The 18,076-nt window shown below is 45.7% G+C and overlaps 1 protein-coding gene across 8 annotated transcripts in view; it reads left to right on the top strand.

The window, feature by feature from the left end:
* LOC135234942 (neuron navigator 1-like) overlaps window positions 1-18,076 on the top strand; it is a 187,421-nt gene that overhangs the window by 121,513 nt on the left and 47,832 nt on the right. For all 8 annotated transcript variants that reach the window (XM_064300085.1, XM_064300088.1, XM_064300082.1 and 5 more), the window contains one exon: window positions 15,828-15,966. In XM_064300085.1, coding sequence (XP_064156155.1) covers window positions 15,828-15,966 — 139 coding nt within the window. The remainder of the gene's footprint in view (window positions 1-15,827; window positions 15,967-18,076) is intronic.

The following is an 18,076-nucleotide window of genomic DNA, read 5'->3' as shown; positions in this document are numbered from 1 at the left end:
AATAATACTGCTCTCAAGTAGGCCATTTGAGACGTGATCCATATTCAGATTTGTTTTTGAAGATGCAGGACTATACGGAAGCTTAATAAGTAAGTTTTACATGAAGTGGCTGGTTGGACCTGAATGAAACCCAAATCTAACAGTTTTATACTGTGCTTAAACCAGCTCCAGACCCCAGGGTCCTACACCTTCGATGTTTCAGCAGTTAGAAGAAACTTGTATCCAGAGTGAGTTAGACAGCTGAAATTTTATTTTTATATTTTGAACACAGAATTCACTTATATTTCTAGATATTTTCTGAAGAAATTTAGGTGAAGTAGCCTACTTTGTGCAGTGGACCTGTCCAGGGTGTCTTCCTGCCTCTTGCCCAATGCATGCTGGGATAGGCTCCAGCACGGCCCACGACCCTGACCAGGAATAAATGGGTTAGATAATGGATAAATGGATGGATAGATGGGCTTTGCACAATTTTACGATGACACTGCCTCATCTGGAAATCGAACCTGATTTTACGACACTAAAGTTACAAGCCCAGTTCCCTAAGCATTATAACACACTGACATTAAAATAGTCGCACTGCATCTTGTCGGTTGGACTCAATGTTCGGGGACACAGTTATACCTTTGAAATCCATGAAAGACTGATGTTATTGGTTGCATCAGTGTTGCCATCGCAAGGAGGGGGCTTCTGATTCGATGCCCTGATTGTACTACCATTTTACCTTTGCGCAAGACACTTCAGTAAATATCCAGTGGATTAATTAAGTAAAGTAAAGTAAGCAGCATGGAAAGAAAAGTTATGTAAATATATAGACAATGCTGTCTGGTCTTTTGTCAGCCATGAAGCTTATGTAATGTTTGACAGGATATTGTTTTTGAACCTACGCTAATGGCTGTCTTTCCATTAGAGCATGCACAATTAGCATGTTTACTGACTTCTCTGCGGAAGACAAGCTTATAAAGTCAGTGCTCTTGTAGGCTAGTTATTTTCAAACCACACCTATTTCTGTCAGTTTTTGCACATACACTTTTAAAGTATTTCAAACAGGTAGTTGTATTGGGTAAAAGCTTCATTTTGGAGAATCTGGCGGTGGATGGTGTGAATCAGACGTCATTTTTTCTAGCTTGTGTCTGTGGTGGTCTTTTGTGGGTTCTGAGGAATAAAAAGGCTCAGCAAATATCCCTCATGCTAACCCGGAGTCACATTTCATTGCTTTTCTTTTTGGGATAAATTTCCGCAAAGGAAATTTTTGGCAGAATGTGTCTTAAGTCTTAAAGACAGAAACAGCGTGGAAAGGTCCTTGCAATGTAGCAAAGCTCTGTAGCAGTAGGCCAGAAGGGAGCCACATCATCACATTGGTAAAAATGGATTGATCATTTGAGGTCATAAAACAGCTGGAAATTTCCTGCAGACATTCTAAAAATTCTAGACAAATGTAAAATATTGCTAATGTGTTCTCCACTCTCTAGCAAGTTGTTTGGCTGTTGGTAATGGTTTCTGCTTCAAGTGAAACATTCAATTTATTGGTGGATTGGGCACATTAAAAGGTGAATAATGATTGCATCTCTGTGGCTCAAGCCCCTTTGTAACATTTATTGAGAGGGATTTTCCAAATAGGTTAACAATGGCGTGCTAAAATACTATACTACTATATTTATGGGTGGGTGATATGGTAAAAAAAAAAAAATCCATGCTTTATTTATTGATTTGACAAAACATGATGCATCAACACAAAACAACAGATAAATAACAAAAAAATCATGACAACATGAAAAACTTTTAAGTTTATAATAATATATATTGAAAGTCCCTAGCATGAATAATTAACATTAACACATTAACTCTTTATAATCAGGAAACGTTGGAGTACGGGATTTCAAAGTTTAGGGTGTATACACACTAATATTGATTAATTCTATTGATGCATAGTGCATTTATGTTTGATATCATGAAACTGCGGTTAGCACACAATTTTTCAGGTCTGTATCATACATGCTGCGACCTAACAATATAGTGATTCAGTTTAGTGGTGGAATCAGTCATCATTGATTGGAACTTCATTACAGGCTGTAATGATTTTCCTGCTGTAGTTCACAGCTGAGCAAGTCCTTTCAAAGCAAGCAACGCTGCTCAGCGTGTCAGCAGATTAGCTGTCATACTTGGAGTAGCAGCGAGTTATATAGAAGTATACTATCATTTTTATTTTGAGTAAAGAGGAAAAATGTTATTTGATGAAAGATGCCACAAATAATCCTGAAAGACGAAGTAAAAACTGAATTTTACAGCAACAGGGAGTGCAACAGAGATTTATGACCATTGTTGGAGGCTCTTTATTAAACAATTTAATACCTTAAATGGGTGCTTTGTTCTTCTCTGACGTGAAACCACAGCATCTGGGTTCAGTTAACCATCACGTTTGATAACGGCGACATTTATATCTCGCTGTGTAGAGCGCGTGTCCCGCTGAAACGGGGGGTTCCACAGTCTGGTTTTCATCCGTTTACGGAAAGGATCTGGCGCGCCGCGGATCCCCTGCTCTCGCAGTCCGAGCGCAGTCCAGCAGCGCCCCGTCAGCTTCCCTCTGTGTGTCAGCGCTCCCAGACCGCTCTGGGTGGTATGAGTAACGGACCCCCCCCACACCCACACACACGCACACCCCCCTCCCCCCACACAGCCACACACGGAACGTGCACTTTTCCCCTCAGACCATGGCTGACATCACAGAGCGGTCGCCCCAAACACAAAGGTCAAAACAGCTTAAGGATCTTACTTTTAGGAAGAAGCAATGGTCTGGTGAGCTTGAGTGTAAGATTATGGTCGCACTGCCAAAAGTACGATTTGATATCTGGGTTCGCAGGAAAAAAAATACACACTCAATGCAATCTCTCTTTATAATTGTTTATTGCTTGCCCTGAAACTTTGTGGAAACCGGGTTTACCTGGCTACCAGCCTACCACTCAATAGCCCACAATTCTATTGTATTTCTTTATTGTTTTTTATGAAATGTATATTACTTATAAATCCATCTTAGATGACTGGGTGTTTCAGAAGAACAAATGGTCTGACAAACAGAAAAGGGTAAGTAAAACTTGAGGTTTCAGACGTTAGGCTTTCAAAGTAAATGGTGAATGATGATTTCTGGCAACAGTCAAGAGTTGATTTACCGAGAATGTTTGAGAAATACAGAAAGTATAAAATGAATGACAGGATTCCAAGTTAAGTACACAAGTGGGAGGAGTGTGTGGTACAGACCTTAGGGTGGCAGACTCAACCCATGTATGAATCCCCCTGGCCCTGGGTTTGATTCCCCGCCACGGCGTTTTCTTTAGCGATGCCCTCTCTATCTGTAAACGCTCTCTGCTTAGCCAGCAGCATGGCAGAGAAGGCAGTCCAAACACTGCTAATTATCCCTGTTGAATAGTCATGGCTCTGTTAAAGATGGACATTGTGCCGCAACACAGTTTGAAAGGGCTAAGAGAAATGTTACAGTTGTTGGTGGTACTGGGAATGGCTTTGGATATGTGGTTTCTACACATATCTGGTCAAAGGCAACTTCGCTACATTTGGAGTGGGGGATTGAGGAATGCTTTTGAGAATTAGGAGAAAGACGCACGCAAAACAATAGCCTTTCAGCCATTCTGGTGCAGAAGTGTAATGGATATAATTATGAATGCCCTGCGAGATACCTCTGCTGGCAAAAATGTAGCCTGAGAGCTCTGAGAGACAAGATACGATGTATGATGGCTTTCAGATGGGCTGGCAAACAATGAAAAACAGTTAAGTGCTTCAAAACAAAAGAAAAGAGAACTTCAAAAGTACTTTTCTGCTTACACTCAGAACTTTAAAACAAGGATGTTTTTGATATTTGGAACCATTTTTAAATGACCAATCTCATGCTGAATTAACAGCATCAGTAAAATATCAAATAACTGGGTGTAAGACTTTGTTTTTCAGCACCAATCCATTAACATCTGATTATAGGAAACTATGTGTGTTAGCCTCATAGGTTCCACTTTCATGTTACGTGTGCCTCCATCCAGCACTTATAGTAGTTTGCATCATTATCTTGATGTTGTAGCTTGTCATGCCTCCTAGTTTGACTTAGCATTGTGTGAACTGGACTTAATGTGGTCATGGTTATGGATAATTGTTACTTAGTGAGTATTGTACCTTATCGGACCTGTGTTTTGTAGTTGTTCCAGTGACCTTCGTTATGCACTTATTGTGTGTCACTTTGGATAAAAGCATCTGCCAAATAAATCTAAAGTAATATTTTGAAAGAAATAAATGACACTGTGATTTGATCGACTAGAGAAAATGTAGCTTTGCTCTGATCAACAGAGGAAGTAGGCTATGTCGACCTGTCTTCAGGGGCCCTGTGGAACCATCCGGAACAGGTCCTCTGGAAAGAAGTTTCCTTTGATTTCTTAAGTGAGCTTTGTGTGGGAACATTAGTTGGCTGCTGACAAAAGTCAGGCCCTCATTTTGAGGTGCATCGTTCTCAACGCAGGTCTGGAAATCTGTCTGAAGTCCTGGCTCCTGGGCAGTGATGCAGCATGGCTGAATCCTGAGGTGACGTGATCTGAATTTGAAGTTGATTTGGATTTTGTTCTTGAACGGACAAGCAACTTTCTCAGCGAAGGCATTTGTCATTAATGGGACCACAACCTTGCCCCCCTGCCCCTGTCGCGTTCTCTTAGGGCTCTGAAGTGCCCTGTGTTTGGCCTCTTTGGCGAATGTTAGCGAGCAAAACTGGCCACCAGGCTGGTCATTGTCAATTGAAGAAATTTCACGGACAACAAAGTTCGAGGCCTTCCAGGCCCTCCCACTCCCCATAATCCTCGGTGCTTAAGAGTTCCCAACGGAGCCGGGCATTGGCTCTGATGTCAGACCGGATTATCTGAAGTGGCAGTTGAAGCAGGGACAGGTGGGTGGGGTTGGGGGTGGGGGGGGGGGGCATGCATTTCCATGGTCCTCAGGTGGCCCCTCTCTTTGGGCTGTCAGGAGCGATTGCCACGAGGGGCCTCCCACACCCCCGCCCCCCCCCTCCCAGGTCTATATTGGTAAGGGGCCCCGCTTTCCTGGTCAGGCATAATCCCTTTGACAGATGGAATTAATGGGAATTACGGAACCATTACTTCAAGATGATGAATAATCCCCCATAATTCCCGTTGTGTGAGCAGGTCTGACTCCGGTGCGCCCACCCGGTACACATTGTTATTTATTTTTTTCGTCATGATGTCAGCGGGCTCTACTCAATTTGAGAAAACCGAAATAAAAAAGAAAGTTAATCTTTGTTGTCGCATGAAGCGCTGCCCAATTTGACAAAGAGCCCATTCTGACGTCCTCTTTCATGCGCAGCGTGCGCCTGGTTTTTGTTAAGGCTTTGTTCTGAAATGCACCCGTTTCTGCTCTGCTTTTCAAAGCCAGGCCTTACACTTTTTTTTTTAATAGCCGCACGTAAGTCCGGCAAATGAATCCAGCGAAGCTCGATAAATGTTCTTTTAACAGAAAATCAGGTGCTCCAAAACCGCTGCACTCCGTCTGTTGTTTTGAAATCCTTCTGTAGCTGTTCCTGCTGTGATTGGTGAAGTACCTTAGCATCTTTAGCTCCACCGCTCCTTGCATTAAGCTAAGCTGGATAGCTGGCATGCTACCAGACAGCACAGCCCCAGTGTCTAACCACACAGCAGTTAGCTCTTCACGGTTTAGCCGGAAAGGAAGCCCAGCGGCCCGTTTCAGAGCCCATCTGCGCTGTTGGCCGCGGCCGTCTCCGTCTGCTCTAGCGGTTCGTCTCAAACCTCTGCAGAAACGCTTCCAGTGAGCCGCAGTAGTACCTGCGCTGGCTAAATACGCATCGGCGGAATCCATAGTCCTATCCCATCAGCCTCGCTGCTGCGGACCCACCCGTTGCGTGCGATCGGATCCCGCTTGGTCCAGGCTGGAAGGGTGGGACGCAGAAAAGGCGCTGGCGTGAATTTGGCCAGAGTGTTTGTCAGGCCCAAGCCAGCCTCCATTTAGCTAAAAACGTAAAATTAGGTGATAAAATGAAGTCACCTGTTTTTTTTTTTTTTATGCTAAAAATGGTTTGTTGGCACCTAATAATTTTGTTCCTGCGCATCAGCGTTCCCTGTGTGGCGGTGGGGTATGTGCAGAAACGTTCGGTTGAGGCCAGACGCATGCTGGCTGTGCGGCGGATAAATTGATTTGCTTGAGCGGGTTTTCGTATCACAGCTGTTTTGGATTCCGAAAACACTTTGTGAGGGGAGCCAGGCTCTTTTTTTTCTTTCTTTCTCAATGAAGGCAGAGACCTGGTAGGAGTTTCAGTCCGGGCCAGTTAATTAAGTCCACTGGCGTGTCTGCATATTGATCCATTGAGATTAAGTGATAATATTACATTTCAAGCCCTAATGAAGGTTTTTTTTTTTCTAAGTAAAATGCAGCTCTAGACCTGCAGATCCTTGAGTCAAAGTGTACGGTTTTTGCTTAAAATTTAGCTCTTGCATTAAATAAAAATGTCCATGGAGAACACTGTCGTCTGTGTAGTCTGTACATTGGCTGTACATGTGGTTAAATAAATTCCAGGCTTTCATGTTTTGGCGAATATTCATTTTTATTCTTTGTCACAAGCATGTGGCTTCTGCAGCTTTGATGGTGAAATGACGAATTGTACAATTTCTCGTTTCATTCCCGATTTAACCGCGAATAACCCATCCGACATGGTGAACCCAGTCACTTTGCATTTTCTTTTTGAGTCACGCTTTCCCCTCCTCCTCTCCTCCTCCTCCTCCAGATATGAAATTCCTGTTTACCTGCATTACGTCATGTCTGGATTATATACTACCCCCCCCCCTCACCCCCCACCCCCCAACCTGCCCCTGTCCTGCCCACGTTTCCTTTGGTGCTGGATCTAAGGGCTCTTGGTTGGAAGGTGAATGCTAAGGGCCCAGACAGAGCAGGACTTTCCCCAGGTCATCTGTAGTGCTGGTGCTGCACCTGCCTCGGTGTGCAGACAGAAGGATAGCATTGTGCGCCAGACTCGTTAGTGTACTCGCTCGGTTTGTGTGGAGGAAGTAATCTCAACATTCGTGCTTTCTCTTCCTTTTTTGGGAGGAACATCACAAAAATATAACAATGAGTGGTGCAGGTTTTATGTAGATCTTGCTCAGTTAATAAAACTTTACCTATTGTGAACTGTTTGCGGTATGTGCGTTTGTGCCAGCTACCTAGGGATCAGTGTTGAATGAGACGCTTGGGATTCTGTGAAAGAATGCGACTACTATGAGCAGCGTGCCCCCACTCCAGCTGTGCTGTAACATCTGTTCCGGAGGTCATGCTGGAGGCCCTGGTCAGTTTCCTGTTAAGGCCTTCAGCGAGCCTCAGGTTCAGCAGAGACCCTGCTAAGTCTTGTGGGAAATGGAGTTTTAGACTCTTCCTTAAGTCTTCCTTAAGGAGACCAAGCAGCTTCAATGGCCACTCAGGGACTGCCTCTATTCCCCCCTCCCTTCCTGTGCCACACACAATGGAATCCATCAGACTCCCAGCATCCTCAGCACCAGTACTCTCAACGGTGCTATGCTAATGCCGTCCAGCGTTTCCTGCCCTACTGCAGGCGGAGTGTGTAATCGAGCCGCCTAGCCAGCTAGCCGCTCAGCTCGTCATAGGTGTTACCCTGGCCCCTGCAAAGTTTCGTCCACGTCTGCTCAAATGCTCGGCTCGCGGTGGTTCGAAACAATCAGAAAACGGGTGCCCTGACGGTAGTCCCTAAGCGTGCCAAGGAGCACTGGATGTGTGTTTGAAGGTAACCGAGAAGCCAGGCTGATTAAAAACTGACCCCTGCCTGCTTCCGGTAACTCAAAGAACAGCGTTCAGCAGGTCTCATATCATCAGCCTGTATTTGCTGAAAGCAGTGAAGGGAGTTAGAATCTCGCAGGATTGCTTTTATACTGCAGCCATCCTGTCAGCAGCTGAAACAGGCCAGCGAGACAGGTGTCTGGCAAATATAAACTCGTCTTCATTCAGGAAACATGTTTTTTTATAACCTTTTATGGTGTCTGCCTTTGCCTGAAGAAACCCACAAATCTTTCAGATCTGTCCTCGTAATGAGCCTGCTTGCGTTGTGAATTAAGGCTTTTTTTCGGGCCTTCTCTCCTTTGGGTTGTTTGTTCTGAGTGAAGACAAGCCACGACAAGTAACCAGTACGAAGACGCACTGCACCTTAGAAATGGACCGGTTTTGCTGAACACATTTGCCCACTTATAACACTCGGCAAACAGTAGTTTATTAGAAAAATGTAGATGGCGGTTTTATTGTTATTTTTAACGTGTTCAAGATTTGTGAACATACAAACGCTCAAGAAGATTTGAGCTTGGCCTTCTAGAAAATTCCTCCTCCCCCTCCAGTTTCCATGGAGTGTGCTGTGTAATGGGGTTCCTCCCAAAGGCTATGGGTGAATGGAGGCTTCGACGGCGAAATGGCCGCTCGTGCGTCACTACTGATCAGCGATCCTCCGTGAGCTGCACCTGCCGGACACAGCAGGGCACCCGGCTTCACGGCCTCTTGAAAGACCGTCTTTTGGTTTTATTATGAAAAAAAAAAAAATCAGAATAGTGTGTTTTGACTTTGGCTTCACTGCAGATGGGGCTGCCTTTCTTCCAGATAATTGCCGGGTTACTCCGAACTTCGCTTCAAATTGGATGGGAGTGGCGTGGTTCAAAGCCCGTGATGTGAAAAGGGGAAAATCAAAAGAGCAATCTGCTTTCTATTCACCACCGCTCTTTATCCAGGGGCGTCTCCCTGGCGCTGATGGGGGGAAATTGCCGGAAGCGGGACCTCTAAACTCGAACAAGCCATTTTCCCCATTTCGTGCCACTTCGTCGCCATTGGTTACGATCGACGTGAATTCATTCCCATTACTTTGGCAACCGTGGAGGTGTCTTGTGAAGCTTAGGAACGTTGCCATCTGGAGTTGCACCTTGTACATTCCTGATATCCCTGTACTCCTCAGCTGCTATATTTGGGGAGATGATGGGATGGGCTTCATGAATACAGTGTCTCCTTTTGGCCGGCAAGGTGGCGCCGACAACTGAGCCGGTTCAGATGATCCGACTCCAACGTGTAATAATGCTATCACCCGGTCGCCTCGCGTCCCCGCAGTCAACGCCAACGTTCAGGTTAGGAGAGAGCCCTTAATCTCTGAATCTCTCCCGGGTTGACAGGCTTTTCACACTGCGCCCCTCTCCGGAGTCTCACGCCTGTAATTATTGAGTAGTGTGATTCTGTGAAGGTGCTGTCGCTGTGTGTGTGTGTGTGTGTGTGTGTGTGTGTGTGAAGGTGCTGTCGCAGAGGGAGGTTGGCTCTTGTGTGTCAGTGACGTCAGAAGATGTGCAAAGACTGGGAAGAAAGCTGTCAGAAATTTAACCCATTGAAGAGGCAATTAGCCAGAAATCTTTTCAAGATTTCCCTTTGTCTTAAGAAGGAGAGGAAACGTGTTGCCCGTACACGTGCATCTCCATGCCATAGCCCGTCTCATTTCTGCAGGATGGCTGCTTCTTGTTCTTATGCTCAGGAGTTTTCTACGTACGCCTCTCCTATTTACCCACTTGAGTCCAAAAAAAACTGAATCGCCATTTTCTTTACTGTTATCCCTGGCGCAATAAGAGGACCACACCATGTCTGCTGCGCTGCTTTGTCATGGCAGTGGCCATCCCTAACCTGCTTGGAGCCTGCAGCTCTCCCTATGAGTCCTTTGGCACTTTTTATTAGTTAATTTATTTCAGCTTCTCTGTGCTCGACACGTCGACTGCGTTCTTTATGACGGATGTCAGCTATGGACAGGTTATTATTATGCTCCGTCTTTTGGAAAGCTGACACAGAGAAAGGTTTGATTACGGCTTGTTTTATTATAAACTATTAATGTATAAAATGATTTACTGCTTCAAAAATGAAAGGCTGCTTATTTGACTTTGGAAATTTGGTTATCAACAACTCTTATTCTGCAAGGGTTCCTATCTCCTGGTTCCTGAGGTGTGTGTGTGTGTGTGTGTGTGTGTGTGTCGGTTATAATTCCTGAAGTATTGTACTTGGTACTACAGTTTAACTGCCTGTTAATTTAATTAGGTCAGACCTCACACAGTAAATACACCTGACATGTATAAGCATATTTGTGTTGCTGTTATTTTTTAAAATAAGAGTTCAGAAGCATCGACCCTTGCCCACTTATACTTATATAATTCGATTTCCACAGGCTGCTCAGTGAATGTGTCGGCCTAATTGCAGTTAAGCTCAATAGACTTATTGTAACACAGCACAGCAGTGTCTCTGTGGACATATTATGCTAGATCAGATAATTTACAAATTGTTTGCGTTGTCATGCTGGAGTCTGACTCTCAAATCTAGAGACAGATTACCTTCTAAGAGATGCCTAGCTACTTGTGTTTAACCATCACGCTTGACCTGCCTTTCGAAATCTGCTTTTCAAGCCCAACCTGATTTTTATTACTTAAGGCAGACGGCAATATGGTGTCAAATGGGCCCTGTCAAGTACATGCACGCGCAGGTTTGATGGAAACATACCGGCCTAATTATCCAGCTCGTGTCTGTGTTAAGTCCATAACCAAGACTGCACCATAAATCTGTCGGGACAATCATCCAAGGAGATGATCATTTCAGACAGCACAGCTCATTTAGGAGAATTTAGGCTCTTTTCCCTGATCTGTTCTAATTAGATATTTAATGACCAGCCCAGGACATGCACGGACATATAGCAATCTGATTAGGCTAAGGAATTGTAGCCCCCTTGCACACTTTAAGATTGATTTAACTAGAAGCTTCACTCACTGAAAATGTAAACAATGGTTTGCTTAACAAATGGTTATTTCTCTTATAATGGGATGTGGCCTTTGCATTGGCCTACTTTTTTCCCTTCCGTAAGCAACCATTAGCCTCTTCTTCATTGGCCTGATAGAAGCCTCTGTCACTGTTTCTGTTCTCTTTTTAAATGGGTGTATTAGAACCCACAAAGTCACAAAAATAGTGTTGGAACAAAGTTGTCATTTAAGATAAGGCTGTAGGTAGAGGTCACATGACTCTTGGGTGAATGATGAGGCGGGTAGAGGTCACATGCCTCCTGGATAAATAGTGAGACGGTAGAGGTCACATGACCCCTGGGTGAACAGTGAGGCAGATAGAGGTCACGTGACTCCTGGGTGAATAGTGATGCAGATAGAGGTGACATGACTCCTGGGTGAATAGTGAGGCAGACAGAGGTCACATGACTCCTGGGTGAATAGTGAGGCAGATAGAGGTCACATGACTCCTGGGTGAATGGTGAGGGAGGTAGAGATCACATGACTCCTGGGTGAATAGTGAGGCAGATAGAGGTCACATGACTCCTGGGTGAATAGTGAGACCAGTGGGTGCAGGTTTTCACGGCTAAGGTATTGATGGGTATTCAGAGTGCTCGACTGCCAGTAGGTCATTGCTGTTCCCAGGTCAGCCGTGAACATGCCTGTTTCCATCTCACCTGCCTGTGAAGTGAACTGAAAACTGGTCCTGGACTAGAAGGAAGAAGTCATATTCAGATGTACATTTAAAAAAGAAAAAAAAAGGATTTGATAACTACTGGTACAGTTTGTGACATTTTAAACTCTGCGACCATGTTACTTAATGTGGAGCCCAATGTATGGAACAGAATCCCAGCATATAGGCTAGGTTAGTGTTTAGTAGAGAAGGGCAGCATGAGCAGAATTCTGATGAGCTGTCTCGCTGAGTGACAGCTCCGTGCCTTATATGGGTCACGCTATGGCACGTCTTTCCCATGGCTCTGTCATTGGGTGCAACACTGGGACCGGGTAAGGGCGGGGCAGCCTGACACAGACTGGACTCTGGTGCGTCTTGCAGGCAGTTTGCTGTCAAAGGTCATGTTTTGAGAGTGACACCAGGAGAGATGTTTTGAGATTAGCTGAACCTGAACCTTTTTTTCCTATTTTCAAAAATGTCATCTTTCTTCAGTCGTCCTGTTCCTTACTACCAAAAATGCATTAGAAATGAAAATTCCATTTCATGCTTTTGTACATTCTATTATGGACGTGTGTAATATTTTTGCCTATAGGACAAACGGGCTTAAATTTTGTATGTCCTTTCCATGCTACATGGAGACATTTCTTCTCATGTTATTTTTCACGGCATATTTGTGAATTGTAACTGTAAAGAAAAGAAAAAAAAAAAGCGTTTTAACAACTCAAATTTACATGTCTGAAGTTGAGTGTTGTTGGACACATTTTTCTGAAACCCAGATAAGAGACACACTGGGTCTTATTTTAACTGAGTACTACCCCCTAATAATTTCAGCTCTCTGTGAATTGGAGCATTATGTCTGCGTCGGTGTAATACCTAAAAGATTCCGAAGGCGTTTTTAACCAGCGTGAAAATAGCAGCCGGTAATTAGCCCCACTGTGGACAGTGTTTTGAGAAAGCCAGGACTCCAGTGTGCCGGGGGGGGGGGGGCGGGTGCGGGGCGGGGGGGGGGGGCGAGGTTCGCTTAGCAAGCTGCTGAGGCATCGAGACGTCAGTAATGTGGGGCGGGGTCCCCCAGCCGAAGTCCTACTGCTCTTCCCTTTAAAACAGGGGTTCCCAACGTGTTTTCTGATGCGATGCCACATGAATGTTCACAGATTTACGAGACCCCAACACCGCACCCACACACAACACCCTTCAGCCGTGGCTATACTGGCGATATACCACCACCTCTCCTGCCTCACTGCTTTATTAGAGTTTAGTTGTTGTGATGTTCCACATATAGTAGCCTACTTTTGCATTATTTAAAGAGAATTTAAAAAATAATAATACATTTCTAAATTTTCAGGCAACCCTGTCCTCAAATCAGACGACCCCATATGGGGTCGTGACCTACAGGTTGGGAACCCTTGCTTTCAAAGCTCTCACCAGACACCCTATAGCAGTGGTCTCCAACCCTGGTCCTGGAGAGCTACAGGGTCTGCTGGTTTTCATAGTGACTCTGCACTTCATGAATCAATTAGAGCAGTTGATTACACAGTTAACTCAACTCATCTGGTGTCTTGGGTCTCAGCTGGGTGCTGATTTTAAGGTGACAACAAAAACCAGCAGACCCTGTAGCTCTCCAGGACCAGGGCTGGAGACCACTGCCCTATAGGCTTCACTGCCTCAGTTCAGATGTGAAAGTAGCAGGCCAGTATGGAACTGCATAATCAATGAAGGATATTTGCCTGTCCCATTCACACAGGATTAATTGATTTGAGCCTGACTGGCATCACTATAATTAGTGATTACTGCAAAATGTAGGTGATATTTCATGTAGGCACATCCATCACTCATTATATATTTATGTATGGTTTCTATTCTTAGTTTTATTCAAAATATATAATTAGGTGTTGAATTCCTTGTGTTGGCAGACTATGTCTAGAACAGGGTTAACGTTAGCTCGACCTTAATCTCCGCTCTTCTTGGATCTCTCTTCCGCTTGTGCCCAATAAAAATCCGTAGCTCCTGACACGTGAAGACCTTCCATGCCGTGGAGCTCTGTGTTTCTCACTGTGGAGCGACACGTCTTAATATTCAACTCTGAATAATTCAAGAGGCGGGTTCAGAAACGCAGAGTAAGCCCCAAATGGCTGAAAGTCTCCAGGAGTTGGCTCGGTCCCAAAATTAGAGTTCAAAATTAGAGTTCATAAAAAGGTTCAGATGCTGTGCGCAAGGTCTTCTGAGTAGGGGAGTGTAATTTGTGTTCAGGAATCTAGGTTAACACTAGGTCAGTTCTCAGCCCTGTTTTACCGGTGTTGGGTGTGTGACGTGTGTCACCTCCCTTTTCCTGATGATTTTCCTGATGTCATCGTCTGTGAGAGGTGGCTATATTAACGCTTCAAACAAGCGTATCATTACAAAGACCCCTTCTCCTTAGAGGAACACAAGCCTCTGTTCCAAAGCCTTTAATCTGCAGCACAGCGCACATCTAACTCAATAATGATTGTTTGCAGAAGAGATCTTCCTCAGACAGGACCTTACTCTCCCTCTTTCAACATGATAGACTCTATTCTATACTTCTATTCTAAATGGAAGAACCTTTTCTTCCATTTATTTGCAAAGTTTTTGGCTTATCTAGAGTGACTTGCATAATTTACTTTGTTAGATATTTGTTTTACTAAATCAAGCCAAGATCAGTGCCTTGCACATCGTACGTTGGTGTAGTGGTGATACCAATCCTGGGAATCTTAAAACCCCCCTGGGCTACAGTGTGACCCCTGTAGTGTGACCCCTCAACCGAAAACGGCGTCGACACCCAACCCCCCCAACCCCCCCACATCCGCTGTAGGACACTCGCATCTGTTCTACCCTCACACAGTCTGGCATACAGGTCACCCTGCCAGTGTCCTCACCAGGACCCTGTTCCTCCTCAGCCATCGGGCCAATCAGCAGCTCCCTCCCCAGCCCCTCTCCTCCCCTCGGGCCAATCAGCAGCTCCCCCTCAGCCCTCGAGCCTATCAGCAGCTTCCATCCAACCCTGCATCACTACATCCACGGGCAGCACTGGCTTCTCAACATGGAATCTGTCTATAGAAACTCCTTAAGCTGAAAACAAAATGCACATAATACTAAACCTGCGTGTTAAGAATCTCTTCTTGCTTGACATAATGAAAGGACAGTTCCTTTGACGAGCTGTCAGAGGCGTGGTGTGCTGTAGAAGGACCCCTTTGTTTTTGCCGGGATCCTGAAACGGCTGCCTGTGGTATTAGCCGGTCTGGAATTGCTCTGTGTAGTACAGTGCTCACAGTCAGCCACAGTGGCAGGTTCAATCTGACATGGCTTTCATTGGACATGACTACTGTCCTTGGCAAGGGGGGTTTTGGGTAAAATAAGGGTGGCTAGCCCCTCCCTGTCCTACCCACCCCACCCCCTCTTCCTCGTCCAGGCTTTGTTTATTCAGAGGTGGTGCGTTCCTGTTTATTCTTCCGGAGCGTTCCGCATAAGTGCGGTTTAATCATTAATGCGACATCGGCAGACAGACAAAGAAACGTGTCATCGTTTATTTACAGCCGGGTCTGAGGACTGCGGCGTTCGCTCAGCGAGCGACTGAGCGTCTCCGCGCGGCGCGACGGGCGCCGTACGTCTTCACGGCCGACCGAGCCCCCGTCAGCCCGACACCCGGGCGTCTGTCTCCGAGAGCGACGCAGATAAAGATTAACACAGTAACCTGGAGACGCTGATTGACGGACAGATCTGGCAGTCGGTTCACCTGGGGTGGCACATCCCCCAACCCACTAGCCCCCCCCCCTTCCCCCCCGCCTGCTGCCGCGTTGTTGAGATGTGATTGGGAGTACCATTCTCGGCAGGTTGTGATTTGCATAAAGACCTACGGCTAGTAGCAGCTAGCACATATGAAAGCGCTCTGCAGAATGTGTGTGCCGTGTAGCTTAAACAGTAAACCGGAATGGACGACCGTTTTGTATTTAAATCTTTAATGTTTCTTAAGCGTGTCTTGAGGCCGTCGTTTTAACTGTGTACGTGGCAGGGCCGACACCTGGCCAGGTTAAATGTAAATCCCACGTAGAAATGTGGAGCGTTCTTCCAGACGTGGTAATAATAGCTTCTCTCATGTCTCCTCCATCAATGCAGCTGACATTGCCGACTGTAACCGCACATGCAGACAAATAAGCATTAAACGGGCTTCACTTTTAGTGCAGTCAAAAGGTGACTTGGGAAGAAACTCATTCTATGCACTCCTCTAACACACTCCTCCTCTTTTCTGTCCATCACGCACTCCTCTAACGCGCTCCTCCGTTCTTTCGCAGCTGGGACGAGAGCAGCTCCATCAGCAGCGGGCTGAGCGACGCCTCGGACAACCTGAGCTCGGAGGAGTTCAACGCCAGCTCCTCCCTCTGCTCCCTGCCCACCACGCCCGTCGGATCCCGCTGCAACTCCGCCATCGCGGTAAGAGAGAGCCGCCAACTCCCACGTGCCCTGGAGCTCCTACCGGCCCGGCTGCAGCCACACACGCTTCAGTCTGTTTGAGCAATAGCGCCCGGTCAAAGCTAATAACGCATTACAATAGTTATTACAATAACTTCCATCTTTCATACAATAATGCGTCCTTCATACATGACTAGTTGGGTATTTAAACCAATGAAACTGGAAAAAACTATAAACAAAGAACATTGGAATTTAAGCAAGAGTAAATTAAAGAACGTGTAAAAATACAGTAACAAAATTGACATGAGCTGGTGATAAATTCAATAATAAAGAAATTTAAAACAGCAACAATTTTTATTTTAATTTTAAACAAGATTTAATGTACATATACTCATGATGGGGGTTGTAGTCTTTTTATTGTGACTGCCAGCTTGATTGCCTGCTTTTGGGGGCTTTAGGGCATTTGACAGACCAATATTTTCCCTGATTAAGGTTTGAATAAGCAAACATATGATTTCTGCCCTGTGCTAATTGGGGCTTATGAAGCACAGCTGTTGTGTCGTGATTTCCTTCACAAGGTGAAATACTAAATACAAAGCTAAATACTGAAATACTAAGCAACGCAGTTTAACGCTCATTTTAGTTCCGTTTAAACTTCATTTATGATATGTATGCTGTGCGCATTTTAAACCGCGGTGGTCTTGGGTCAGGTCAACACAAAAAAAAAAAAAAACTCTTGCCAGTTACGGGTCAGGTAATGTTCTCTCAGATGGCTTGGCTTTGGGCCCAAACCGCACTACCGTCTTGCCAAAGCCTGTTGTTCACCCTATCAGACGAGCTCTGGACCTCAGGCCTTGTGTGGGTCTGAGCCACGGAACTTCTCGCTTTTTTCACTCTGATAAAAACCAGACGCCCCCCACCATTCACCAGCCAGGCATGGCTAACCCGGCCCCACCGCACTCATCCCCCTACCGCACATCTGCTCTCTTCAGTCCCGGGGTGTGGTGATGTGGCGTGGGGCAGCGTGACTGCACGCATTCATTCATGGTCTGAGCACTGCGCCCTGTGCAAAAACGAGCCAGCCAATCCTGCTCCTCAGCGGAGGCAGAAAGGCATCTTTGTGGCCAATGCCGAGCCAGTGGTTTTTCATTCGATGCAAAATGCTTCACGCATTACGTAGACCGCGCTTCAACGGTCGCATTTTTGTCAAGGCAGCCAACTTGGAATTCTCTATTCTGGAAAAACTCTGCGTTGGAATAGTCTATTTAATAGACATCACATGTCCAATAAAATAGACCTTTTTCCTTGAGCCTTTATGCTTAAGATTAAGTATATAGAACAGTCATTCGTAGATCAACAGTAAAGGCTTATGTGGTATGTGTATCCTCAAACATGGGTGTGCATGCAGCACTTTTAGTGGTAGTGTCATCAACAACGGGTGTAGCTTACAAGTAAATGGACTGCATTTATATAGCGCTTTTATCCAAAGCGCTTTAAAATTGATGCCTCTCATTCACCAGAGCAGTTAGGGGTTAGGTGTCTTGCTCAGGGACACTTCGACACGCCCAGGGCGGGGGACCGAAGCGGCAACCCTCCTTACCTCCTGAGCTATGTCGCCCCTAGTCCCTAGTCGCCCCAAGTCAACCGTGGTTCAAGTTATTATTGAGGTTGGTAAATAGTTGAATAGTGCGCTATAGCTGGATTGTTGTTTGGAGAGTAGCCCCGCAGGACAAGGATGGTCACTGCTGCTCTTGCCTACAGATGCGTAAATTCATTCATGTATTTGCGTGACATGCCGCACAGTCATACGGCCAGGTGTTCCAGCCTTAAAGCTGAGCTGTCTTTCACCGTGCGATCTTATTGGTCTAGACACTGTATCTTTGGTGGCACTTGACAGCTTGTTTGGAGGTAATGTTTCCATGTTAAAAAACGAGGTTAGACCCGCCTGCTCAGTCAGCGGGTAAGTAAACAGAGCAGCGATCGGCTCTATAGCGGAGGCCGCCGCGCTGCCATGGCAACCTCGCACGTGAGGAAGCTGGAAGCTGAGCGGCGGGATTGGGGCTTTTTTAGCGCGGCGAGGGCCTGCTTTCGGAGAGCGCCATCTGCAGCCTGGCGTTGGGGGGGGGCGGGG

This window comes from Anguilla rostrata, chromosome 11, assembly GCF_018555375.3.
Source record: "Anguilla rostrata isolate EN2019 chromosome 11, ASM1855537v3, whole genome shotgun sequence".
Taxonomy (NCBI): Eukaryota; Metazoa; Chordata; class Actinopteri; order Anguilliformes; family Anguillidae; genus Anguilla; species Anguilla rostrata.
This window is presented reverse-complemented; position numbering and strand designations above follow the sequence as displayed.